This window comes from Urocitellus parryii, chromosome 2 (genome assembly GCF_045843805.1).
Source record: "Urocitellus parryii isolate mUroPar1 chromosome 2, mUroPar1.hap1, whole genome shotgun sequence".
Lineage (NCBI taxonomy): Eukaryota > Metazoa > Chordata > Mammalia > Rodentia > Sciuridae > Urocitellus > Urocitellus parryii.
Window position 1 is genome coordinate 106,632,931 of NC_135532.1, and position 26,815 is coordinate 106,659,745.

The window sequence follows — 26,815 nt, forward strand, 5'->3', positions numbered from 1 at the left end:
CTCTCTGGTCTTCATGGCGAGGTTACTTGGGGTTAAGAATTCCATCTCTGGAACCAGATGCCCGGGTTCATCACTTACTGGTGTTGTGGCCTGAGAACAGGTCACGTACACCCTCTGGTTCTCAGTTTTCTGGCCTGTAATGTGGGGTCCATAATATTACCGATCGTGCAAGGTTTTAGTAGAAAGTCAAGAAAACCAAAATCTTAGCCGGTGGCACACAGATTTGTGGCCTCTCTTACTCAAGCTCATCATCAAGGAACAGAGACAGTTCCTGGAGCAGACAGAAGGACATGAGAACCTCTGAACATACTTCTAAAGGAAATTGCTTCTCGATTGTGTTGGGAGGAGACAGGCCGGCCACGCCAGGGTGGCAGGTCAGGTGGGGAAGGTGAGGGCTTTGTGCCTGCGGTGTGGCCTCAAAGGGTGACAGGAGGCCATCGGCTGATGGGGGCCATGGGAGGTTAGCGGAGGGTGGAGAAGAAATGAATTCCAAGTGGAGAGGGAGAAAATGAACCTTGGGAGAGAACCTGGCGAGACTGCTCTGCAGTATCGAGCGCCGGCTGGAGCCTGAGATCATGAATCTAAAATGAAAACAGTGGCTTGATTGTGTGAATTTCTTCCGACTTCCAGCAGCCTCCGTGCAGCGGGGAGGAGGCTCGGAGTCGCTTTCTGATCGATCATCGTCCTCTGGCAGGGACGAGTGTGCACTCTGCACTCAAGTCTGCTTCTACACACGGTGGGTGGTGGTGACTGGGCGGGTTTGGTTCATGACACTTATGCTAATGAAAAAGGGAAACGCTTCCGAGTTCTCGGTCATTTCCTCATCCCTCTCCCTTGAGACCACATGTGCCAATTACCAGTTTATGGTAATTTAATTTGTGGAATGCTTTAGAAAAAGAACACATTTTCTTGGTTTTATATGGCTTTGGGTACTTTCTATTCTTTTCATTACTCTATTGGAGTCTTAATTTTTCGTCAAAGCAAGAAAGCTGATATTGTACTTATGAAGCACTTACTGTATGCCAGGTACTGTGGAAGTGTGTTATGTTCATAAATGCATTCTTTGCTCACATTGACCCTATTTAACAGAGAGGGCACAGAGAGCTTAAGTAACTTATAAGAAGTCACCCAGTGAGTTAGTATCAGAGCTAGGATTCAACCTAGGCAGCCTTTCCGTGGTATGGTACACCTATACTTGCACCTCAGTGCTTCTCTAATACACCCATGACAAAAAGCTATAGCATTTCTGTCACTCTAGAATATTTACCTTATGAAAAAAATTATGATTGTTCTTCTATCTGTGCCATCTCCTTCCTTTCCCATTGGCTGGTGTTCATCTCTTCCCACACTTCTAAGGATGATGATTATTGGTATCATCCATCCATCCCATCAGGCTAGTTAATCCATATTAGGAAGGGCCTGCCCCGTTTTAGCACAGGTGAGACAAAGATGACCCAAATGCTTTCCCTGCAATCCTAGACCTCACAGTCCAGTCCAGCAAACAAGTAAAATACAAGCACACCCCACAGGACCACGGCCCTGTGAAAAGCCAAGGAAAAGAACAATGAGACTGAATTGATGTCAGCCTCTGCAGGAGCCTCTTTGGCCCCCAGCAGATGCCAACTCATCCGGTTGTGTTGCAGAACTACTTTTCAATTTCCCGAAAAGGGGAGCATGGAATGCCAGGAACTGGGGGTAATACCCTGGGCTCACCTTAAGCAATTTAAAATTTGTCTCTCTGCCCAAAGGCAACATGGCCAGAGTCCCACAGATAACCTGGATGGATCACGTCCTGCGCACATTCCTCCTGATGGGGAACATGCCCCGAACAGAAAGAAGGCCAGCTCTGGAGCCCCGAGCCTGTCCGCGTCCATCTGTGCCAGCCGCTTCCTGGCCGTGTGGCTTTGGGAGAGCTGTTGAAACTTCCCAAACTGCAGTTTTCTACTATACGAAATGGACAAAGTAAGACCTTCCTTGCGGGGACTCAGCAAGGATTAGCAACGCGTTTGTAGAGTTCTTAGTGGGACAGGCACCCTACGGGCCGAAGCCATCACTCTTTATTATTACACAGCGGGCATGACAGGTGAACTCTACAGCAAATTGTCCTGAAGTAGAACCTCATTGCTGGGCCAGTCCTGTACCCCTCCCAGTTCCACTCACCTTGGGAATATTCCAGAAGGGCGCAAATACCATAAAAATGCAACTTATTATACTCAATTGCCATCTTCAGAAGGTTACTACTGGATGGTACTTAAGAAATTACATGATCATTTTAAATTTTGTTGGCTGTCTATTACTCTATATAGGTGTAATTATGGCTATTATTATTATTTCACAGCATGGCGAGAAGAAAGGTAAAGGGAATGCATATTTGATTGTCTACATCTACCAGGCACCAGGGCCTAGTAGTTTTGTATACACTGACATATTTCAACCTCCCTGGGAGCATTATTTGCATTTTAAAGACCAAGAAACAAGGCTCAGAGAAGTTGAGTCACTTGTTCAAGGTCACACAGCCAGAGCTTCAGAGCAGCCTGGCCTAGGCTTTGTGCTATATCCCCTATCCTGTGTGTCCTGGTATTATGATCATAATACTAGATAAAAAATGGAAAACTCAGAGCAGTTTAAAACATGTTCAAGGTTGTAGAACTAGTGAAGAGACAGTCCACAATTGAACCCCCATTTTCCTGATGTTTAATCCAGTTTTCCTCCTTTTCCTTGAGCCCCCTGGTGAAAAACACAGGCTGTTAGTTTTCTCACTGTCAGAGAATAGAGCTCCAAATATGGAAAGGGAAAGGCTAGAATGGACCATCAGAATACACAGAGAGAGACTTGGAAATGAGCAATACATGGAATTTTCTTTGTGCGCACACACGTGAGTGCCCACATGTACACACAGCTCCTTGTTATTTCCACCAGTAGGACCAGCCTTGAAGCAGAAGTAAGCACACCCAACACCAAAACTGGGTTGCTAAGTACAGCTCTCCATGGAAGGAAACCAGGGATGCGTGGAGAACGTTGATTCTAGGGCTGAGCCTGGCAGGTGCAGGTTGAACCTGAAATCTCTCGTTGCTCCTATTAGTAAAACATCCTCTAGGATGAGAAGACCATGTCAAGGGCGGAGCAGACAGGTGGAAGGGGCTCCCGATGGAACTTCAAAATAAAGAGCAGTGGTGGCAAGTTGTATCCATGGAATAATCGAGAAAACCTTGAGCCTATGCTGATACAATGGAAGCACCAGGACACATGTATACATAATTTATAAATACTTATAAATTATGGGGAGGGGGGAGGTAAAAGGGTCTCTTTACAGCAGAGGAACTGGGTGATGCCTCCTTCATCACAAGATCCCTATGAATCCCTCCGGTGATGGGTCATATCCCAGTTGTCGCTACCTGAAGGCACACAGTGGGAAGTTAGTTTAGTGTCTGGGATACTCCTGCTCACGGGGCAAAACCTGAACCTAATTATGAGGAAATACCAGAAATGCCCCTCAAAAGGGGCCGCTACAAACTACCTGGCCTGTAATCTTCAAAAATACAAAGGTTATGAAAGTTAACCAAAAAGGGGGGAACTGTTCCAGATTAAAGTGGACCAAGGAGACGCTACAGGTCACACAGCACGTGACTCTGAACGGCAGCCTCTGCATTGAAAGGGCATTACTGGATGTCTGGGGAAGACTCTGGTCCTGGTGGCCGTGTTGTGGTGAAGGAGGAGAATTCTGGTGTGTCCGGATCATACACGAGCGTACTTGAAGGTGATGGAATAGCCGCTGAACAACTTAGAGTACTTCAGGGGAAAAAAAGAACTTTGTATTGTACTTGCGACTCTAAAAGTCTGATTTTTTAAAAAAATAAAAAGGCAACTCCCTCCAACAATGAGAAACTTGAGAACATTAAGAGTGAACACAGGTGCTTCGTGCAGTGGTGGGCAAAGCGGCTGGACCCACAGGCTGTGGGCTTGACCTCCAGCTTTGCCACCTACAAGTTGTGTGGATTCAGACGTCCCCGCGGATCTGAGTGGGAGCCCTTGGCATGGTAAGTTCTGTGAGTGCTCCATACTGTGTGTTATTATTTGGGAAACACCCTTCTGTGGGATCCATTTACCCCTCGGGGAATAGGCCAGGAAGCAAGGTCTGGTATGATCCTTTTGCCAAGTTCAGAAGAATAAAATTCAGCTAAAAACATTTGCTAATATGTTCTAAACTCTTATTGAGGCCGATAGCTGTAGATTTTATGGATGGAAGTTTAAAATAACCTAGATGTGTTTGTAATCTTTGGATATAAACTTACTTTTGATATGTTTATAACCTTTGCTATAAACTTAGTTTTGATATACATTTGGGACCCAATAAGGCATTTTAAAAATTTTTCATTTTTCTCACTCTATGATTATCATATCAGACTAAAATATTAGGTTAGGAAATATCTAGTCATCAGTATAAAGAAGTGATTATCTCAGTGACAAGATACCTCTGAAGCAGTTTAAAAATATATAGGCATGTTCTCCTACAAAGGACTGAAGTGTGTCCATGACCAAGGGTGGCTGATTCCATTAACAATGGAAAATTTTAAAGGGCATTTAAAGCAAAGGTCTGTTTGGGAGGGAAATGTAGACAGCATTTTGTAGCGGATTCCTTGCATTTATTCCTTTTCTATCCTGGGGTATTGAGTATGGAGCTGCAGCAAGACTACAGGAGGGGTTGCTTGAGGTGGGGGTGGGGTGCAAGGCAACCATTCTGCAAGTCATCTCTTCACGGGTATTTTTTTAGTCCAATGCCACTAATCAAATTCAGTTTCAGGAACCCTGAGTTCTTTTCCAGTTAGCTTCAGTTGACATGAGAACAGATGGCCTCTGACAGAGCTTCTTTGCGCCCTCATTTGACAGGCCTTTAAAACATCTTTAAAACATTTTACAGGGTTCACAATGACCGGTGCTAACCTGACAGAATGGGCTCCACCCCACCCCACAGAAAAGGGCAAAAATATTCTGGCTATGGTTGACTCCAACCTCGACCCCCAGGGTACATCCCACTTGCACATGCCCCTGTTCTAAACTGAAGAGCCACGTGGCTTCTTTTTTTCCACCAAAAGACAGAATTTTTGATGCACCTTCAAGATTCCATTTATATCAGTGACATAATGGTGTCAGCTCTTTGAAGGAAGAAAAAAGAACAGGCAGCAACTGGTATTATATCGTTAAGTGCCCAAGAATCAATTACATCCTCGCTGAGACAAGAGGCAATTTTCCCATTTAAACTTCACAGATGTACGGACTGGCAAATTATTGTTGGGTTGTTGCTTCTTTTATTATAATTAACAATTAAAAAAACCCATGTTATAATGTAATTAGCTGTTTACTAGCTCTTACTGGCACAGGTTGTAGCAGAGACTTTATTTTCAAGGATATGAACTACTAAAAAAGTATTTTAATCAACCTTTTTATATTCAGGCATAGTGTGGAACCATTTTGGCCCCTCACAATTAAGCCACTGGAAAATTCCAGGCTGATGCAGGGTTTATAAGCAGTGTCATGTGAAACCCATCAGTTTCCTTTCTTAAAACACCCAACTCAGGTTCATTGATTCTCTGTTTTCTTGGCTTCTTTCTCTCCCTTTGTTCCTGTTCACCCCTGAATAAATTCTTTTATCTCAACGTAGGTTCATGTTCTTAATATTTATCAAGTACGCACACGCAGATGGCATGCACAAGAAACTACCCTTTTTTTTTTTTTTTGCTCAAGATCAAGTAGAAATTTTGTGATCACCCAACTCCATCTTGGAAAAAGCCAATGGAAACAGGAATTACTAAGAGTACTGACAGATGACCATTCATAATGGTGAGTGCTATCAGAGTACTTACTATGCACCAATAACTGTTTTAAGTACTGTGTTTTTAAAGTACTATGTACATTGACCACATATAAACTCATTTCATCCTCACAAGGACCTTCAATATACAATCCCCTGTCCCTGCAGCAATGGGGGCACTGGGTAGTTGTGCCACAGCTAGGAATCGTGCAAAGGGCAGAGAGAGCATCACACTCAGGGGGCTGGCCCTGAGATCAGGCTTGCAGCTCTTACAGTCTCCTAATATCTATGAGCACCATGGTGACTAGGAAAGCAAGGCACAATCGATTTTTGCTTATGTAAAAAAAAAAAATCCATGAAAATGAAGTAGAACAAATTTGAAGAGCAACTTCTTCAGACCCTGACCGACTATCAGCTAGGATGGGATTCCTGGGCAATGTTCCACTTGATTACTGAGTGCTAAAGATGACATGGGTTAAAGGCCCAGAAAACATCCACAGAAATGATGGCAAAACTCAGGCTTGCATAACACGCTCATGCATGTAAGAGATTACTGAAGTCACTCTGCAGCTTTATGTGGTCTCAGACTAAAACTAATAAGTGGTACCACTGTATTTTGTTATATAATTAAAACTATTGAGATAAACAGATAATTAAGCTATTTTTTTTTAGATATTTAAAAACAATTCCAGGGCTGGATACAATAGCACATGCCTGTAATCCCAGTGGCTCAGGAGGCTGAGGCAGGAGGATCACGAGTTCAAAGCCAGCCTCAGCAATTTAGCAAGGCTTTAAGCAACTCTGCAAGACCCTGTCTCTAAATAAAATATAAAAAACGGGCTGGGTATGTGGCTCAGTGGTTAAGCACCCTGGGGTTCAATCACAGGTAACCAAACCAAACCAAATCAAACCAAACAAACCAATTCTGGGATCTTCTTCCTATAGCATCAAGGTCTCTTATGTTGAGGAGTAACTAATCTCTAGTAATTACTAAGCAACCTTCTTTTTACTCATATTCCATCTTTTACAAAATCAAAATTGAGGCAACTTATGATAAAAGACTTTGTATAGAACAAGTGTTAGGTGACAATAAAAAGGAAGATGAGACAAAGGACATACAGAAAATGGGGGTTTCAGAGGACTCAGGAGTGAACAGAAGTACTGCAGCACAGCCTGGCAGTTCATAGGTAAAGGGCAGAAAGTGATGGTGGAATCTATCTTGGGCCCTGATACTTCCTCTTTAGTCCCTGTTCCTCACTCAGGTGCTGGGACTTAATGCCGATATTTCTCTTGAGCACGTCTCCTGGGAATCCTTCCCTCTGGAGTCCCTCGGGTGGCTGTCAGCTCAGCTCTTAGAAGCCACAACTTGGTAACTGCTTAAGAAACCACCCTTCCCGGGACAGAGCAGATGAGAATCCTTGCAGCCTTGAAAAGGTGGAATAACCTTTTATAATAATATAATAACTATTTTATATAACAATAATAATAACTATTCAGTGTTATTATTAATGGAATATTTAAAGTAGTAAGGGTTTTGAACGAGTAACAATCTGGTGGTACCCCAGGCAGTGATGGGAAGTTACAGGATGTGTCTGATGTTTGGGGTGAGGGTCCGACTTGCAACTCAACAGTATGAGTGCAGATTTTACCTTCCGGTTGGATGGGGATAGGACTGGAGAAAGGACAGACAGAAGACATAGCCCCATTGAGTCTACTTGCAAGCAGAGAGAAAAGTTCATTCCTACTACCCTTCTCACCTGGTTGGGAAGTTCATCTTTATGAGCATTGAGTGCCTGCTATGTGCCAGCACCCTGTAGGATGCTTTGGAGAGAGGCTACCTCTTGGTGCCATCCATGAGACCATTGGCTTGGTCTGGGTCACTTAATAGACCAGCAGAGCAGGGAGGGACTTAGAGGTTATCTCCTCACTTTTGTTATTTTGTAGATGAGGAAACCGAAGCCAGAACGATGCACTGATTGGCTGGGCAGTGAGGCGAGGAGCTTGGCACAGGAACGAGATGCTCTGATGCCCTGTCCATGCCTCAGTCGGTTTCAGCCACAGAGGCTGAGCTAAAATAAGGACCTGCCCAGGGAAGGGGGCATTTTCAGTCTCATCAGTTCACTTAACAAGAGGGTTAGTGATTTCATCGGGACCTCCGGGAGAACAGATTTGGAAAGAGTGAGGACAGAGGGGTAGCTGGCACCTGGGATCATGGAATGTGGGTTGCAGCCACTAAAGTCAAGACTTTGCTGATTCATGACATGATTTATTAATGCCTAGCTGTGAGTTCCTCCCAACACGTGTGGCTTCATGCTTCATGACTTAGGACAGAAACCTCTGCTGACAAAACAGGAGTGCTGCTGTCTCAAAGAAATGCGGAGTGACACACATGCAAACAAGCGCGCGCACGCGCACGCACACACACACACACACACACACACACACCACATGCACACGTGCACACTTGCACACACACCTCTTTTCTCCAGGGAGGGCCACTGCAGCGCCTCTACTTTCCTATGGAATCAGAGAAGCTGACGAATAGGCAGCAAGGGCAAGGTTTGGAAGCCTTTCCACTTGGAGTTCCTGGGGAGGGTGCAGACAGTGCCAGCCAAGGTAGAGAGAGTTCTTCTTGGCAAAAGTCCTGCCAGTGCCAGGCAGCCAGGCTGTCCTGGGAGGGCACTGTCTTCATTTGCACCAGATGGATTCAAGGACTTGTGGCAGCACCGTTGGCTGACACCCAGTCCCCAGCTCCTTGTTCTGAGCCACCTTCCACATAGAAATGGCCATGTCACCCAGCTGTGCCAAACAGACCAAGCAGAAGTCTGTTGGTGGGGCCTCTGGGAGATCTGCTCTCCTGCCACATGCTCTCTCCTCTCCTACCTTCCTCTCTTTTTTCCTAGCTTTCTTCCTTCCTTCCCATCCCCCACCCCTTTCATTTTTGTTGAATTCACAAGTCACAGCTGTTAACAGTTTAGATCTGGAATGTTCCCCAAAGGCTCACGTGTTGAAGGCTTGATCCCCAACGCAGTAATACTGAGTCAGAAATGAGGCTTTTCGGAAGTAATTGGATCATGAGGGCTCTGACCTCATCAGTGGATTTTGTAATTTTAATGGATGGTTGGGAGGTGGTGAAAATGATAGGGGGTGGGACCAAGCTGAACCAACCTGACAATAGACTGTAATCTCTGAAACTGTGGATCAAAATAGAGCCAATTAGTTGTGTTTTTTTTTCCAGGTATTTCTTTACATGATGAAAAACTGACTTATAACCCAACAGCCCTCGGAAGCCTTTCCTGGAAGAAATAGCCACACTCTCTGCTCTAGGCGCCATCTTTGTTCATGCCGTCACAACAGCACAGAGTAGTGGATCATTTGTTGATGTGCCCAGGTTGCTACGATGGACTCCCAGCCTCCACCTTTGCCTCCCTGCAGAATGGTATTTTAAAGGCTTTAGAATATTCTACAATCAGATCACATCGCTCTTCCTTACGCTTCCTATTCTTCTCAAGTAAAAGGCCAAATCCTTACAGTGTTCCATCAGGCCCGTGTGATCTCCCCATCTCCCCTACTTCTCAAACTCAGCTTCCACTGCTCTCTTGCTCACTGACTCCTCAGCCACCTGGCCCACTTGACATTCCTGCAACATGTCAGTGGTCTTTTAATGGCTCTTCCCTCTGCCAAGATGCTCTTTGTCCTTCAAGAGTTTGTTCAAGACCCCATCGCTGAACCCTAGCTGAACTATCCTGATCCAAACTGCAATCCAATCCCATCCCTGCATCCAGCCCTGAACTCTCCCTTATTCTCTGATCTACTATATTCTATACCACTCAGGATTTAATATACTATGCAATTTACATACTTATCCACAAGGGCAGGCATTTCTGTCTCTTTTTCTTCATTAACTGATGTATATCAAGTGCCTAGAACAGTACATGGCACATAAATAGTTGTTCAGTGTAGGCGTGGATTGTTTCATGTAAGACTACGAATGGTGCTGGGCACCTGACATGCACTGAACCCTTGTAGCTCCTGGGAATGTAATGGGCCTAGAGAATTCCGCAGTCTGGTTTCATTGTTTACTCATCCCAGCTCCCGCAATGGGACTGGTCTCATTAAGAGGTGCAGGGTATGTATTATCAAATGCAGGACAAATAGGAACTAAAAAAAGTATTTCTGGAGGGCTGCCACACTACGGTCACACCCAAAATTCATGCAGGAAGGGAAAGCCACGTGGTTCCAGGTTTGGAGGAACTTAGAAAGTTGTTGGTACAACAAGCAGGTTGCTCTGGGATCAGTTTGTGAACAGTTCTTCCCCCCAGGGGTTGGCACCTGGCTGATCTTGCATTTTATCCCAACTGAAGCCACTTCTCATCCCTGGACTCAAGACACATTCTGATCAGACCAATAGCACCAGTCGGCCCTGGAGATTTGAATGGTGGCGGTTAATTTCCTTTCTTTGAACAATGAGAGGAAGGTTAACCTTGACGATGAAAAGTTATTTAAATATAGCTTTTGGGTTGACAGACTTGCTCATGCGAACCTATCTGGGATCAATCATAGGAATCACCATTGCTCCTGGTTTTATGGAAAGATGCCTAGTTCAGGTAACAATAGTAGATATCTTTTTACTTCAGGGCAATAAGAGCTCCTCTTGACTTTAACTTTGTAGTTCTTTTCTTTTTATAGATGGTCTCTGGCTCCTTGAAAGTGTGTGTGTAGGGTTATCCCCCAAAGCAGCAAGGAGACTGATTTACTTTTATTCAAGAATGTTGTGATGAGTAATTTTTATTGTTTTGCCTCTGCTTATCTCTTTGATGGAAAAGTACTTTATAACCGATAGGCATTTCAGCAGATCAAGGAGATTCATTACCCTGGCAGTTTTTCATTTTCAGATAGAAATGAGTAGAAATTATCCAATTTCTCTTTTTATAATAACGTCCAATACATTTAGTGTCCAATTTCACACTGCCCCTTGATTTATGGCATTTGCCAGATTAATCGAGATCTGCTGATAATATAAAAAGTTGGGTGTCTCTTCACCCTTTGAGTGCCAGGAGGTGGGCGTGAGAGGACACAGGGAATAAACCTGTTTGACTCTGGAAACTCTCCAGAAAGCAATTAATTTATATTCTGTCTATTCGTGTGTTTCCATCTGGTCCCACTCTGCCCCAAATCTTGAGGAAATATGCAGATTGTTGACAGCAGAATGATCTTTGCAGAAAATCTTATTAAGACCAATTAGAAAGTATAGTAAGTGGAGAGGTTCATATTGAACTTTTGGAATTTGGATATTTTTGAAGTTTATTTACATCACAGGCATGGTCCGTACCTTTGAATGACAACTTTCATTGAGGACTCCCCACTTTCTTTCTCCCTCCCTAGGGGGCGCTGTGCTACAGATGGGCTTTGGGTCTGGCTGGCCCCATTACGTCTTATCACCTGTCTGGCTTGGATAAGTAACCTTACTTCTCTGCACCTCTGTTTCTTTACCTTTAAAATGGGTATAATAATAAGGTAACCAGTCAAGTATATAGCACCTAGTAGCACCAGCTAATGACACCCCCCCAACATACACACTTAGTTTCCCTGAATGTAAGCCATCTTTCAAGCTCAGGTCCCAGCATCTTTTCCAAGGTGTCTGAATACAAATTAAAGAATATGATGTACTGTTGGCGTGCGGATGTAGTTCTGTCTACAAATGCATTGAGAGTCACTTGACCATGGGGCCTGGGTGGTGAATTGTTTCTTTGGTTTCCTGCATAATGTAGCTGCTTTATAAATATTCAGTGACTGATGACTTAAAAGCAAGAAAAGAGGAAGAAAGGAAAAAGAAAGAGAAGCCTCCCAGATTATCTTTCTTGCTTATTCGGAGGTCTCCTGTTTGACTTTCACTATGTTGGCATCTCCTGCAATTTCTCTGAGCAGAAGAACTCATGGAAGAATGTCCTGTAATTTTCCTTCCAGCCACTGTTTTGTGCTGTAATTTTCCTTCGCAGTGTTCTGTTGCAAATATTAATCACCCTAGCCTCTTGCTGGCCCCATACAGTGAAGGCAGATTTGAAAGAAGATTCTTCCCCACCCCTTTCCCCCCACAATCTGCCTCTGAAACACTTCCTGTCCCTGCCCATCCTCCCTATCCCATGGCTATTCCCCTGGGTCGGGTGCTCATCTTACCTCACCTGGGTTCAGTTCTATAAATCTTCGTCTCCTCCCACACTAAGCAATGCTAATGCTAACCTCTGCTGTTGGATCAGTCTGACTCAGGTATAACTCCCACAGTCTCAATGCCCCTGATTGCAGAAGCAGATCCCCCACCCCAATCCCTTGTACCCTCCAAGACCTGTCCACACTCAACCCTTCTTCCATTTCCTCATGTCTCTGTATTTCATGTCTCTGTACTATGTTCATGTGGTCCATCCCGGGGGCCCCTCTGACCACTCTTCCTCGGCTCAGTAAACTACCCTGTTCTGCAGCAGTCCTGGACTCTGTCTCCTTGCAGGATTGGCCTCAGTGTCCCTCTGTTCTCAAGTTTTCCCTTCCTGCACCGAGGATACATATCTTCTACTGGTTTCCCTTGAACCTCATCAAGAGTCCTTTAAAAATAATTCTTTCATTTTTGTCTTACATGTTATAACATATTCTTATAATATTTTATTTGTATAAAAATTATATTTTTATATTATCTTTCCTATCTGACTTTGTTATGGGGCATCTTGAGGACAAAACCCAAGACTGACTGTCTTCTATTTGTCTTTTTTTAAAGTTTTGTTTTCTATCAAAAACCCCAAAGCACTTCATTCTCTGAGTTGGAGGAAGTGTGCTGGCGGATGAACAGTGAGAGTTTGGGTCCAGTAGTCTCATGTTTTCTTGGAGGAGGAGATGATAACAAAGTCAAGGTTATAAAGTAAGAGCTTTAAGAAGGATGAAATCATGTCCTTTGCAGGAAAATGAATGCAACTGGAGAACATTATGTTAAACAAAAGAAGCCAAACTCAGAAAGTAAAGGGTTGTATGTTCTCTCTCATATGTGGAAGCTAGAGAGGGAAAAGGAAAAGGTGTATGTGTGTGTGTGTGTGTGTGGGAGGGGTATCTCATGAAAATCAGAGGGAGATCAGTAGAGAAGAGGAAAGGAATGGGGGAGGGGAAATACTGAAAATGATATCAGTCAAATCACATTGTTATATTGTGTGCATGTACAACTATGTAACAATAAATCCTACCATTATGAACAAATTAAGTGCATCGATAATAAATAAGAGCTTTAAAAAAGTGAGAATAATTGGTCTATTTTTCTAACACTATTTAAAACACATAGTTTACACATTTCCATTTCCAGGTATAATTCTGTGGCAAACTATACTATCCAAAATACTGTAGACTCATTACAGAAAACTTGGAAATAGATGTTAGAGCAAGGGAAAACGTTTTCATTTGGAATCTAACACATTGCCTGACATCTTGAATGAGCAAATCAGTGAAACCAAGCTTTTCAGGAGACAGGGGTTTTGGAAGGACAGGAACATCAGCCTGAGGTGGTGCAGTGGTGGGATCTAAGATATGGCAGGAGGCCAGGCCTACTGAGATCCTCAGGAGTCCCCAGCTTGGGTGCCACGGGTGCTCTCCTCTCTATTCTGCTCAAATCCCTGAACACCTGGGGGTTAACACAGTGACATCCAAAACAGGATTGTCAGCTTCCTGGAAGGACAGATGAGCCCCTGGTACCATGAGGAACAGCATAGAAAGGGAAGTCACAGACACCAACAGTCCTATAGGTCAGTCGGGCGGGTGTTTGTGCCTCTATTACCAACCAGCCCCCCACCCCAAGGCCACACCATGTTGCTTCTCACCCTCTGTTTTTGTCAGCTTTTTTTGCTGCTGTGACTAAAAGATCTGAGCAGAACAATTTTAGGGAGGAAAAGTTTATTTGGGGGCTCATGGTTTCAGAGGTCTCGGTTCATGGACAGCAGGCTCCATTCCTCAGGGCTCAAGGTGAGGCAGAACATCATGACCAAAGTGTGTGGCAGAGGGAAGCAGCTCACCCGATGATCAGGAAGCAGAAAGAGCCAACTCCACTCACCAGATACAAAATATATACCCCAAAGCCATGCCACCAATTCCCACCTCCTCCAGCCACACCCCACCTGCCTTCAGTTCCCACTCAGTTAATCCCTAAGAGGGGATTCATTGGGTTAAGACTCTCACAACCCAATCATTCCTCCTCTGAACCTTCTTGGATTTTCTCACATGTGAGCTTTTGGGAACGCCTCATATCCAGACCATAACACCCTCCTCCTCTCATCTCAGGACTGGCTTTCCTGTTTTCCCCTAGTCCCTCTCTGTCCTTGACTGCTCTAAGTCCCCGTCAGCCCCCATAGCACCTCTACACATAGCAGGGTTGGTGGCTTCCATTTGTATGGGAGAAGTGGGAGTCTGCTGGAGGACTGGGAAGGGGCCTGGGCTTCAGTCCTCCTTCTGTCAGGGACAGCAGCGTAGGGCCCTTCCTCAGCCAGCCCAGCTGGGAACGAGCCAGGCCCTCACCTGTGAATATTCATTAGGAGACTAAGCACGAGGCCCTGCTGCCCATCACTGCTCACAGAGCACTCTGGGGCCTTCAGCTGGAAAGTGCTATAAATGCAAAACAGCCTCTGCCAGCTCCTGCTCAGCCTGCCAGGAACTGAGAGGTGAGTTACTGTCTTGTTCCAGTGAGTCCCTCCAATTCGGTTAGATGATTTGTGGAAATCAGTGGAAGGCGAGGCTGCTCCCTTGCCTTCCTCTCGCATGGTGGAAAAGGAAATGGCAAAAATGTGCCTGCTTTGGTTGTTGGTACAAAACAGCAAAATAAAACGTTTCCTCTCCGTGGACTGTAATTTGGTGGCTAATTAGGTGTAAGTACATTCCGGCTGACCGGCTCCCATCCAGAGGTCAGCTCGTGCATTTCCTAATGCACCAACAAGAGAGAAGGCAAATGCTCAGCCAGGGAAACAGGCATCCTCAGCTGGAGGAGTGGGGTGTCTTCCTTAGCACTGCCCCTGTCAGGGTGGACCTGCCTGAAGCCCTCTTCCTCCTAGCTAACTCCTCTTTATCTTAGGCATCCACTGAAAGCCTACTTTCTCCTGCAGGCCTTCCCCACCTCCTGGATGCTGAATAGGAGGCATTGCATGGTGTCTCCCTGGTACAGACCACCCTACTGACATCTCATGTTTGCTTTTGTGAAGGCAGATTCCTCTTGCTTTCTCCACTCTCAAACTTTGTCGGGAAGGCCATGTGCTTCTGCTCCCTACCACTGCCCTGGCCACGGTGGCTGTCACATAGCAGGTGCTCAACAAAGTCTGAGGGAATCCATCACAGATCGTTAGCACTGGAATGGATGCCAAAGCCCCCAGATTGGATATGATTTTCCTGTGGCCAATGGCGTTTTTCTGATTCCCAGTCCCTCATTTTTTCTCTGTTTACTCTCAAGCCCCCTCCTCTCAGAATGAAGCAGGGTGCTTCCAGAACCACCCTGATCCTACACCAGACAGGCTCAGATTCCAAGATGGTAATCAGTGGCCGCCGGATGGCTGGAGGCAGGGGACACCCAGCAAGGGCCCTGTCATAACCAGCTTCCTCAGACCATGAATGCATCCTGCTTCCTTTGAGGCACTGGGACACAGTATTGAGCTAAAAATCTAAGACTTTAACCCAGAAAACAGTTGATATCTACTAGAACGTTTGAGGCCCGAGGCAGCTCAACAGGCAGGAAAGTAGGTCAAATTAAAATCTTTCCACAGTGGGAGACCCATGGTTAAATGACAGCAGGGAGGCGTGATCCACTGCTAGGGGCTTGGGGAAGAGTGATTCCCCACCCCCAGTCACCAAAGTGTCGGTGGAAACAATCAAAGGACTTTACTTACCAGAAACATTTATTCTGTTCAGGGAAGAAAATAGCTCTTCCGAGTGTTCGTGAAATAATTTCAATCAAGAGCAAGGCTATAAACATAACAGCGTGAATTGGTACGGAAAGATATAAAGAGCCAGGTGTACCGGGAACATGCTGTCTTTAAGTTAAATGGCTGGGCTCTCTCTTATGGTCACTAGAAAATTATAGAGGGGAGTTGTTAGCTTGGCATTTCCTTTTTCAATAGTAAATCAATGGATCCTTCATTTCCACTAAATTGTTTTCCTGCCTCCAGGGAAAATATGACACATGCCTCATGCAGATGTAGAAGGGAAAGGCCAGATTGGGACAAAACATTTAATTAAATCCCCTTTTATAAAGCAACCTTCCTTCAGCTTGACAAATGGGTGAAGCAAAATGTGCTTAGACAGGCAAAACAATTAACCAGGCCTATCACGATTTATAAGTGGCATGGCTCAGTTGCAGGTGGCAATTTCTCCTGTGCTTATCACATGTGCGTGTGTTTTTGCATGTACTGTGGAGGGGCGGAGGCCCAGTCTTCTCAGAGCACTGGCCTCCACCCTTCCACCCCTCACAGAGCAGAGGTTTGCGGGGGAGTCCGCTGCACTGAAGGTTCTGGGGTTAAGGAACACGATGGAGATTTCTTTAGAGCAGCCCTCAGTGTGCATGCAAAGGGAGCTCCAGAGCATCTCTCTGCCTTCCAGACCGAGAAATCCAGTCCAGTCATTCCCAAACCCATGCCTGAGTTCCACAGTCACCTGCAGAGCTTTTTAAAAACACGGATTACCAGCCTCATCCCAGTGACATCAAGAGTCTGAACATTCTGCTTTGCAAAGCTCCCAGCCTGAGAGAGTGGCATGGTTTGGGGCCCTCTGGTCTGTCTAGCATCTGTTTTGACAGCTGAGGAAACCAAGTTTGGGGATCAAGCCACTTGGCTCTTGACGGGAACAGGACCTCTGTCTCCAGCCACCAGCCCAGGGTGCTTCAGCCCCCTCTGCTGCCACCAGAGCCATACCCTGCCCAACCAGGAAAATCAGTGCCCACAAAGACTCAGGGTCTTATTTGACTGGTGACAATCATGCTCCTGGCTAGACTCAGGTGTCTTGGCTCTGAGAGCCCAAGGCTTTTGCTGCTTCTTATGCCCATTCATTTGTTGATTTGTCTTTTATTCAATTCTTCAATTTGTCCAACATTCAATTCTCGAGTGTTTGTCCTGCCTGTGCTGTGCCCAGCTGCAGTGGTGAGGATCCAAAGGAAAGGAGCAGGTTCTGTGCCCTGGGGAGTCACCCAGCCTGCCGGGAGTGACAGCCTGTGAATGTGTAACAGGTACAGGCATTTATCACAGGTGAGGCGCCCTCTGAGCTAACCCAATTGATCTTCCATGAGGGCCCTGTGCCATAGATGCTCTTGCCCCCATTTTGAAGATGGTAAAGCAGAGATACAGAAAGAAGTGACACAGCTAAGAAGGACAGAACCCAGGATTAGTACCTCCATGCCCATCTTCTGAGCCAGGACCTTGCGCTGCCTCTGGCTGAGCTCACTACACTTTCAGAGTCCAGGGGGACTGAGTTCAGAGTGTAAAGGCTCAGCTCGAGGTGGAATCAGGAAAGGCTCATGAAGTTGCCACAACAGAGCAGGACGTAGAAGGGTGGGGAAGAAGGGGCATGGGGGCAAGAAGAGCATCCTGAGCCATCGGCCTTTTGGAGCAAAGGTCTGGAGGGGCCTCACTATGGGTCACCCATCACACCTGGCTTCACAGGACTCACTCACATGCAATTGTCCTTCTACTCAGGGTCCAAAATCTGGGACCATGCATTTCTTCTCTGGACCCCCCCCCACTCCCCTTTTCTCCACAGCACCTCATAAATACTAGCTGAGTAGAAAGAAAGGGGGCAGCAGAGAACACAGGGACCTGGGCTTGGAGATGAGGCAGCTGGGCTGGTTGTTAAGGGCTCTGGGAGGTGGGAAGGAGGCTGTTCATGGAATATGTGACCATGGGGACAAAGGAGAATCCAGGAGATCTGGGGCAGAGGTGGGTCTTCTAAGGCTCTTTACCTCCCCCGGGTGCTAAAATTAAGTACATAGCAGCCCATGGCTTCAGGAGCTCAGAGGCCACCCTGGTGCCAAACCTAGCCTGTCCCTGACCTTGTGGATGTACCAAAGCCACAGAATGAGCTGACCCACGTCGCACTGCCTGCAAGCTCTCCCCAGCTGCATTCCAACTGTGCTGATGGCTACAAAGAGACAGCTAAGATGGAGCGAACAGTGCAGAAAACATGGCGAACCCTGGCTGATGTGGCTGAGAATGTATTTGACTTTCCTTTGCCACTTTCTTCTGCTGGGGAGACCAACCTACAGATTTTGCAAGTGCTGAGAACATAGCAATTTCAAAATCCTTCCGGTTGGAAATTAGAAAGTCCTTTAAGTCAGTCTAATGATATCTTTAATCACTCTGGGCTAATGCTGGGTGCGTGCTGGGAGGTTGCTCTTTTGTTTATAACTGGCAGAGTGGGGGACACACCCCACTGAGCATGTGAAGCTGTCTATGAAGCCAGCAGTAGAGATCTGGAGGAGCTGGCCTGCCTCTCTGGTGCAGGGTTTTTACTGAATATTGTGTTATATTGGGATGAGAAATTCCAGCATGATCATAGCTTTGTGTGAAGTATGCTTATGGGGAACAGGCCTTAGAATAAGTCTGACATGACTTTTTCATCTTCTGACCTGACACCAGCTCTATTTGTGACTTCAGGAAGTTTGTGCTCATAGTCAGGCTCATCCTTCCCCAGGACCTTGTGGTGTGATATTTTCTTGTTAATCTAGATTTTTTCCCCTTTATCTTTCTCATTTTTCCATCCTTCCTTCCTTCCATCAATACCCACTCATCCTAAATCCCATTTTCCTAGGACCCTACTTTTTGTTTGCTCAGATGGCAAACACTCACTGACAAATCTCCTAGGCTGTCATCAGTAAATGGGATGATCTATAACCTCTCTCAGTTCTTCCCCCAATTTCTTTCTCCACTTTGCAGTAGAATATGTGCTTAATAGGCACTTTTTAGAGCTTTAAAGGGTATTTTAGGTCATGTGAAATGGGTGTGCAGTTATAGCAGGGAAGATGGGGGGCGTGCCCGCTAATAAGGTGTGACCCTCACAGAAAGCCTCAGGTTTTAGCAGCTTGCTAATATTCCCTCTGTGTTGGATATCTTAACACAAGTTCACAGGCATTTCTGCATTAGCAGTGGCCTGTCCACTTTCATGGAGAAACCAAGGGTCCATCAAAGGCATCTTGGCAGGTGAACATGTGAATCTCTCAGGCATTTAGAATAACCAAAGACTGCAATTGTTAGATTCATGTGAGTCAATATCTGTATATTTTTCCCCCAGAAAAATACCTTGTCAGCTTTCAATGTGGACTTATATCGAAGTGATGATTTTGTGCCCTGGATGGGCTGTGGTTTTTGTCTTTTCTATGCCAATCTCTCTGTGGCCCTTCTTTAGAGTTCCCAACCTCAGCCCTGAACTCTCAATTTGGCCATATGTGGTGTACTCTTTAAAATATCCTCTAAGCAGCAGGTCAACCACTCCTCTACACCCTTGTCCATCCATTTACTCACTCATCCATCCACCTACCCACTCATCCATCCATCTACCCATCCATCTATCCACCCACTCTCCATCCATCCATCCATCTATCCACCCACTCTCCATCCATCCATCCATCCATCCATTCACTCACCCATCCACCCTACACTCTCCAGCCTCTCACCCACAAGACAATCTTCATTTTATTGAATCAGGTCACTTGTTACTCCTTTGTTTAAAATCCTTCATCACATTTGTGCTAAAGCCAGCCCTTGGCCTGACTAACAAGCTCTTGCACAATGGAGGCCCTGCCTGTCGCCCCTAAGGCCCTGCATCTCCCTCATTTGATTCTCTCGTGCTCTCTTGTGTTCTTCGAAGGCCTTTCTGCTTGCTCCTTCTTCTGCTTGAAACCTTCCTTATTGATACTCTCCATTTGAGTTTCTGATAAAAAGTCACTTCACCCCCAAGATTTTGCTTCCTAAAAAAGACCTCTTCATTTTGTCACCTTACCCTACTTCACCTTCTATCCCAACACTCACCTAAGATCCTTACCACATAAGATCACAGATTCTTGTTTACACTCTTACCACAGTATAAGCTCTAGGAAAATGAGATCATAGTTTGTTCTCTGCTGTATCCTTAGAGCCTAGAGAAACACCTAATCTTAGGTTCTCAGTATTTGTTGAATAAAGAATAAGCAAGTGACAAAAACAGCATGGTACTGGTACCAAAACAGGCGGGTGGACCAATGGTACAGAATAGAGGACACAGAGACTAATCCACAAAGTTACAACTATCTTATATTTGATAAAGGGGCTAAAAGCATGCAATGGAGGAAGGATAGCATCTTCAACAAATGGTGTTGGAAAAACTGGAAATCCATATGCAACAAAATGAAACTGAATCCCTTTCTCTCGCCATGCACAAAAGTTAACTCAAAATGGATCAAGGAGCTTGATATCAAATCAGAGACTCTGCGTCTGATAGAAGAAAAAGTTGGCTCTGATCTACATATTGTGGGGTCAGGCTCCAAATTCCTTAATAGGACACCCATAGCACAAGAGTTAACAACAAGAATCAACAAATGGGACTTACTTAAACTAAAAAGTTTTTTCTCAGCAAGAGAAATAATAAGAGAGGTAAATAGGGAGCCTACATCCTGGGAACAAATTTTTACTCCTCACACTTCAGATAGAGCCCTAATATCCAGAGTATACAAAGAACTCAAAAAATTAGACAATAAGATAACAAATAACCCAATCAACAAATGGGCCAAGGACCTGAACAGACACTTCTCAGAGGAGGACATACAATCAATCAACAAGTACATGAAAAAATGCTCACCATCTCTAGCAGTCAGAGAAATGCAAATCAAAACCACCCTAAGATACCATCTCACTCCAGTAAGGTTGGCAGCCACTATGAAGTCAAACAACAACAAGTGCTGGCGAGGATGTGGAGAGAAGGGCACTCTTGTTCATTGCTGGTGGGACTGCAAATTGGTGCGGCCAATTTGGAAAGCAGTTTGGAGATTCCTGGGAAAGCTGGGAATGGAACCACCATTTGACCCTGCTATTGCCCTTCTCGGACTATTCCCTGAAGACCTTAAAAGAGCATGCTACAGGGATGCTGCCACATCGATGTTCATAGCAGCACAATTCACAATAACTAGACTGTGGAACCAACCCAGATGCCCTTCAATAGATGAATGGATAAAAAAAATGTGGCATCTATAAAAAAAAAAAAAAAAGAATAAGCAAGTGAATGCCTGAGGGAGAATCATGGTCATCTCCATTTTATAGATGAGGTAATTGAGGCTCAGAAAGCAGTGGAACTAGGATACAGATCCAACTCTACAGCCAAGGTCAATACTTTTTAACCCCTAAACTCAGCAACATACTACTGCCAGATGCCTTGCAGGGGTCCTCAAAACAAATGGGGCACAGTCCCTGCTTCGGCAAGCCCAGAGGCTAACAGATGAAGTCAAGGGTAAATGAATAACTGCATTTAGGAGAAGTCGGCCCCTACACAAGACACAGAGACAGGAATGCTTAACTTCCTGTGAGTCTAGCTGGCATGGAGAATGTTTGCTAGCCAAAGTGAGCGGTCCTTTTAGGTAGGCAGAATGACAGGTGCAAGGTTTGCTTAGTTAGAAGGGGAGTGCATGGAGGGTGGGGGAGAGACGGGGCCAGAGTCAGGTGCCTGAAGAATGGAACTCTGCCCTTGAAGACTTATGTAGACCAAGGTGTACTTGAAGGAACAATTCAAACAAACAAGATGGGCTTCCTCCAGAACTTCTGAAAAGACTCCATATGTCCTTATGGAGCAGCATCTCAGTGAGCGATGCCCCCATTTCAATAAAACAATACATTTTCAGCTTCCCATGACAGAACACTCACCAAGCCCTCTTATGCTTAAAAACTGGACAACCACACTTTTATTGGCTTTTTGCAGATTGCTTGCTACCCACGCAAATGCTAAACTGTTAAAACCCCACATCGCAAATCAGCTTTATTAACACTAGAAAGTCAAACAGAACTGGTGAAGTCAGGTAGTGGTGAACAACAGGCCCTTGCTCAGGCTTGCACCAGAACGGGAGCAGACACAATGTCGTGGAGGGAACCTGTGCCAGTCTATGGGGCCCGATGGGGTGGGAACTGGGGATAGATGACAAGGATTTTCCTACTCAGTGGGAAGACTGTTCTCTGAGGTTATGGTCTTTTGATTGTTCCAGTACCTAGGCATGATCAGGTGCCATTTAAGCCATGTAAAGTACGACAGAGGACTCTAGTTACAGCCTCCAGGAAAGAAAGAGGCCTTTGAATCTCCTGTAACCCTTTCTGGCTAAAGAGACACATTAAGAGACGTTATAAAACAAGCCACACCTACAGTAGGGCCGAGGTAGGGAGGGTTGGAAATAACATCTTAGAGGCCAGGTTTAAAATAGTTCATAGCACCACAGTTACCATTTCTCAGAGCCATGACAGTGCCCGCATGGCTGCTCCACGGACCAGGTAAACTGTTTTCTTAAGGTTTTCAGCACAATGGTGTTTTAAGACGTAGCCTCATTTGCTGCTCCTTTGATTGCTGCTCTGTAATGTTTTACCTATTTTAATTACTTTTTTAATGTGCTGTTTGTACCCTGAGGTGCTTCTGCAAAGGGTACTGTTTTAAGGAATGAAGAACTAGATAAGCAAATAAACCCCCAGGTGAGGGATGGAGGTAGCCGACTCTATGTCTAAATGAGCATCTAAAAAATTCGCTTGGTATTGAGTGTTAATGAGCAATAGTCTCTCTTCTAAGTGTAAGGAAGGACCCAAGTGTGGTATTCAAGGTCAGACACGGAGCATGGGTAGCACTGGGAATGGAAGGCAATATTCCCAGTGGTTCTCTTAGTTTCCAAGAGTGAGAATTCATGATCTCCTGTTTAAGTTTGATCCCACAGTCTCAACGAGGCTTGACAAGTAACAATAGCTCTAACGAAGGCAAAAGAATATATTTTGCACTTCACTCCAGTAGCGATTGAGTTGTCGTTCTCTTGGCCAGAAAACAAATTCCACGGACCCCAGTTCTCAGTTACCCTTAGTCACACTCAGTTGCGTTCCTGGGCTTAATAAAGTGGGAAATGGATCCCTGGCTGGAGTTTCCTGACTTGAAGTGGGTGGTGTCGCGGTTGAACGTGCCTCCACTCCGCTGTGGGCACACCAGGGCATTTATTTCCTTGTTTAAGCACAGGCGAGGCCAAAACAATAGACGAAATTTCATAAAACAGTCATAGCTATGCCTAAATGTTTTTACTGACTTCCTGAAGACATTTTGGAATCGGCTCCAACTGTGTTTATAAATGAAAGAGGAAATGGGCCTCAACACTCTAACTGCAAAATGCTTTGGTCCTGAATTGGCCAAAGGCCTAGATTTCCTGTACATAAACAGGGTCAAATGTGAGGCCGGCCAATGGTAAACGAAGGTTGTGGCCCCTGAGGTCTCATAGTCAAACATGTCAATGATGTCACCAGGTTTCCAAGAAATTGTGATCAACCTGGGAGTATTACAAGGCCCAGGCAGATGCAATCAGCCCAGGGAACAGCAGAGGGGCCTGGGGAGCAGGGAGCACAGGGGGCTCATGGGATTGAAACAGAACCATACACACACCCCGACCTACTTCTTCAGGCTCCCTCCATGAGATGGGATCCTGTGACTTTTTATTACTCTATGATAGTTTTTTTTTTTTTTAATGTCTTCTGGTCACTTGTAATCACAGAAATACTCTCAGTTCAGTAAAAGCTGTTTTCAGGTGTATGAAATAATAACAGCATCTGAATTTCACTGGAAGCAAGTCCCCTCCACCAACTGGGGCCTGCTGCTACGAGGGGTCTTTCTTTATCTCCTCCAGCTCCTCCCTGCCCCACTCCTACTTGATAGCTGGGCTTCTCCAATGCTAGCGGACAAGGAAGGAGAAGAAGTAAGAAGGTGACAAAGTTTCTTTGACTGGGTGACTCTGGTGTATTTCCCTTGGCTATGGTGGATACTGAAGTTGGCTCCTGTGGACACTCATGAGGGTCCTTCAGAAGTGCCCTACCCCTGGGTTGTTTAACCCTTGGTTCCCTGGGCCCTGAACGTTTGACTGAACAGCCTCAGGTATGTTCTGCCCTGTTCTGTCATGATCTTGTCCCCCCAGGTGACATTCCAGGGTCAAGGACAACTCCACATAGGTTCCATTATATCACCAATAGGATACACCCCTTCAATACATTCTTGGTAAGAAGATAGCAACTGCCCAAACTGTGGCTCTCCCTCTGTAGTTGGAGAGCAGAAGCTCTTAGAAACTTTGGGTGTCTCCTTCCTTTTGTTCCCATCCTCTTTCAAGAGAGAACAGCATGCTGCCAATGGCACTGATCATTTTCCCTAGGCACAGATGGCACAGAGCCCCAATGGAGTCCAGCAGAGCTGAGACACAGATGAGCCCAGTGGTGTCGGGCAGACCTATAGGTGGCCACAAGTCTTTTATAACTCCAATAAGAAAGGTGTCTTTGTGATTGGAAACCATTGAGATATTAGAGCTAGTTGTTTCTGCAGCAAAAGTTGACTTATACACTGGCCAAGAAGCAAACAGGGAGGCATTAAGAAAGCTAAGTGGAGTATGTCCCAGGATCCAAGTGAAGAGAATATTTCAAACAAGGAGGATCGATGTTGTTTAATGTGGTTGATAGTCTAATAAAAATGAAAAGTGAGCTAGATCATTGGATTTATCACCATGGATTGTGAGAGAGAACAGCTTGGGTGGAATGATGTGCCATTGCCTGATAAGAATAGGTTCAAGATAGAGTGAGAAGAGATTTGTAGATATCTTTTGAGGGATTTTGCTATAAAGGATAAGAGACAACGGATGGGGGTGTGGCTGCAGAAAGACGGGGGTGGGGGTGGGGGAAGGTTTCTTTTTTAATTTCGTTAAGATGAAAGTAATTAAGCCAGGTTTTCAAATTAATGAAGAGGACAAAATGAGGATATAAGAGAGAAGACAGACAGATGTTGGACTGATGTGTTCCAGTAAGTGAGAGGCTGTGACTAACTCACTGATGGAAGGCTGGCCTTCACTGGGGCAAGGCCGGTCTGTCTACTGCCATCAGATGGAAGGTGGAGTTGAAGGGCACGGATGCAGGGAGGTACTATTCATAGGGGGCAGTGTGTGGAATCATTTTGATGGCTTCCATCCTCTTAGTGAATTGGGAAGATCACCAGCTTAAAGAGCAATCTGGGGAAGAAGAGATGGGCGCCCGAGGAGAGAAGAAGAGGTAGGTTGTTGTCCAGTAGAGTGGGAGAGCGAATGGGCCTGGGAACGTCAGGATGATCTATGGACAGCCTCAAGAAGCTGAGTGCCTATTGCCTCCCAGGCCTGTGTGAAGAGCTGAGGCAAGAGGCCCAGCCCTTCCTTGGCCCTCAGGGGTCCCAGGGTCTCCAGTGGAGAGCTGCCATCCAGATGTACAAGTGTACCCTGAATTCTCTCTGGGGCCTGTGATCTGCGGGAAGGGAGGTGTTGGGGTGGGGGTGGGAGCACAAAGCAGGAAAAAACCTATTCTAGCTGGAGCATGAAGATGCTTCTGAGAGAAGGGTTTTCAGAGGAGATATTCGACTCTTAGTTGGAGGCATGAAGGAGAAACAGGAGCCATCTAGGTAAGGAGAGGGGGAGCCTATACTGAGGAGAAGTATGAAATGTCTGAACAGCATTTCAAGATGGCATGAGATGTCTGCACGGCACACTCGTGTGTGTGGACTCACATGCATGTGTCGTTGAAGGAGGGATGTTTGTGTGACCAAGTGAGTCCCCAAAACACATGTGTTGATGCCATGAGCAACAAAATTCTACCTTCCTGCTTGCCTAGGATGTGGGTCACAAACTACCTCCTTATGCCACTGAAGTCCCACCTCTTGGAAATAACACTTGGAGGAAGCCAGAATCATGCTATTTTTTATAGCATGAATTGGAAGCTATGGTTCACACTGTACAACCCAAATGAGAAATTTATGTGGAGATGTAAACACAGGCCAGATTTCCAATTCACCTTGGCTTCCAGCTGAGTTAAATAGACTGAGGATTCGGCTCAGCAACGGAGGAAAAAATAAAAAATCCTTGCTGAATATTTGTGTTCAGGATTGAAGGTAGAAATATTAAGTGAAACAAGTAAAAAATAAATAAAACTATACTATAGCATCATTAGCTTTACAAAACAAATTTACTCCCATAGTTTTGTGTTTCTATTATCGCCAACAGAGAAATTCTCTCTCTGAAAATCATTGCCTCCAAGTTCACCTTGCAGGGAAAATTCCAGGGCAAATTGTGGTTTGCAAATTCTCTGTGTGACTTCTCTTCAAAATGGTTTCCAGTTTGCACCTCCTAATAGTGACTGCTAACTTCCTACTAAAATGTTTTTCAAGTCCCGAAAAGGCAAACAAGTCCAGTGTCATTGAAACCCCAAATAACGAACAAGCTAGTGTTACAACCTCATAGGGATTTTCAAGAAGGCAGACAGGGCTGTTCTGAAGAAAGCAACCAGTGCTCGCTCCTATCTCCCTTCATGGGATGGAGCACCCTTTTCTATCTGCAAGACAGCAGAGACACACTGTTCATATTCTCCGTCTGCCCCAGTTTAGAGAATATGTGCTCCTATCAATCAAAAAAACCTGTGGCAAAGTCAGAGGGCAGAAACGGAAGTTGGGAGTTTGCATCAGCCACACAATCGTGGGACGTCTGTCTCTTCTTTCTTCTAGGCTCTGTGTGCTGGCTGGCACAGAGTAGAAGTCCAATAAATATTTGTTGAATAAATATGAATGAAGTAAGGAAAAGATGAAGAGATGGAGGTTGACCTTTGCAATAGCACACTGTCCCAAGGCTGTGTGTGTCCCATCAGCAAACTGGTGGAGATGCCCAGAATGGAGTGTGCCTCATTGGTCACAGGCCCCAAAAGCCAGGCAGGGAGAAAGCAGAAAGTCCTATGTGCCTGTGTTTCAAATGCTGCAAATGGAATT

General features: G+C 45.3%; 1 protein-coding gene across 1 annotated transcript in view; it reads right to left on the reverse strand.

The window, feature by feature from the left end:
- Slc9a9 (solute carrier family 9 member A9) overlaps positions 1-26,815 on the reverse strand; it is a 538,630-nt gene that overhangs the window by 140,894 nt on the left and 370,921 nt on the right. Inside the window, exon 14 of the mRNA XM_077793762.1 lies at positions 7,824-7,849. Within this exon, the coding sequence (XP_077649888.1) occupies positions 7,824-7,849 (26 nt within the window). The remainder of the gene's footprint in view (positions 1-7,823; positions 7,850-26,815) is intronic.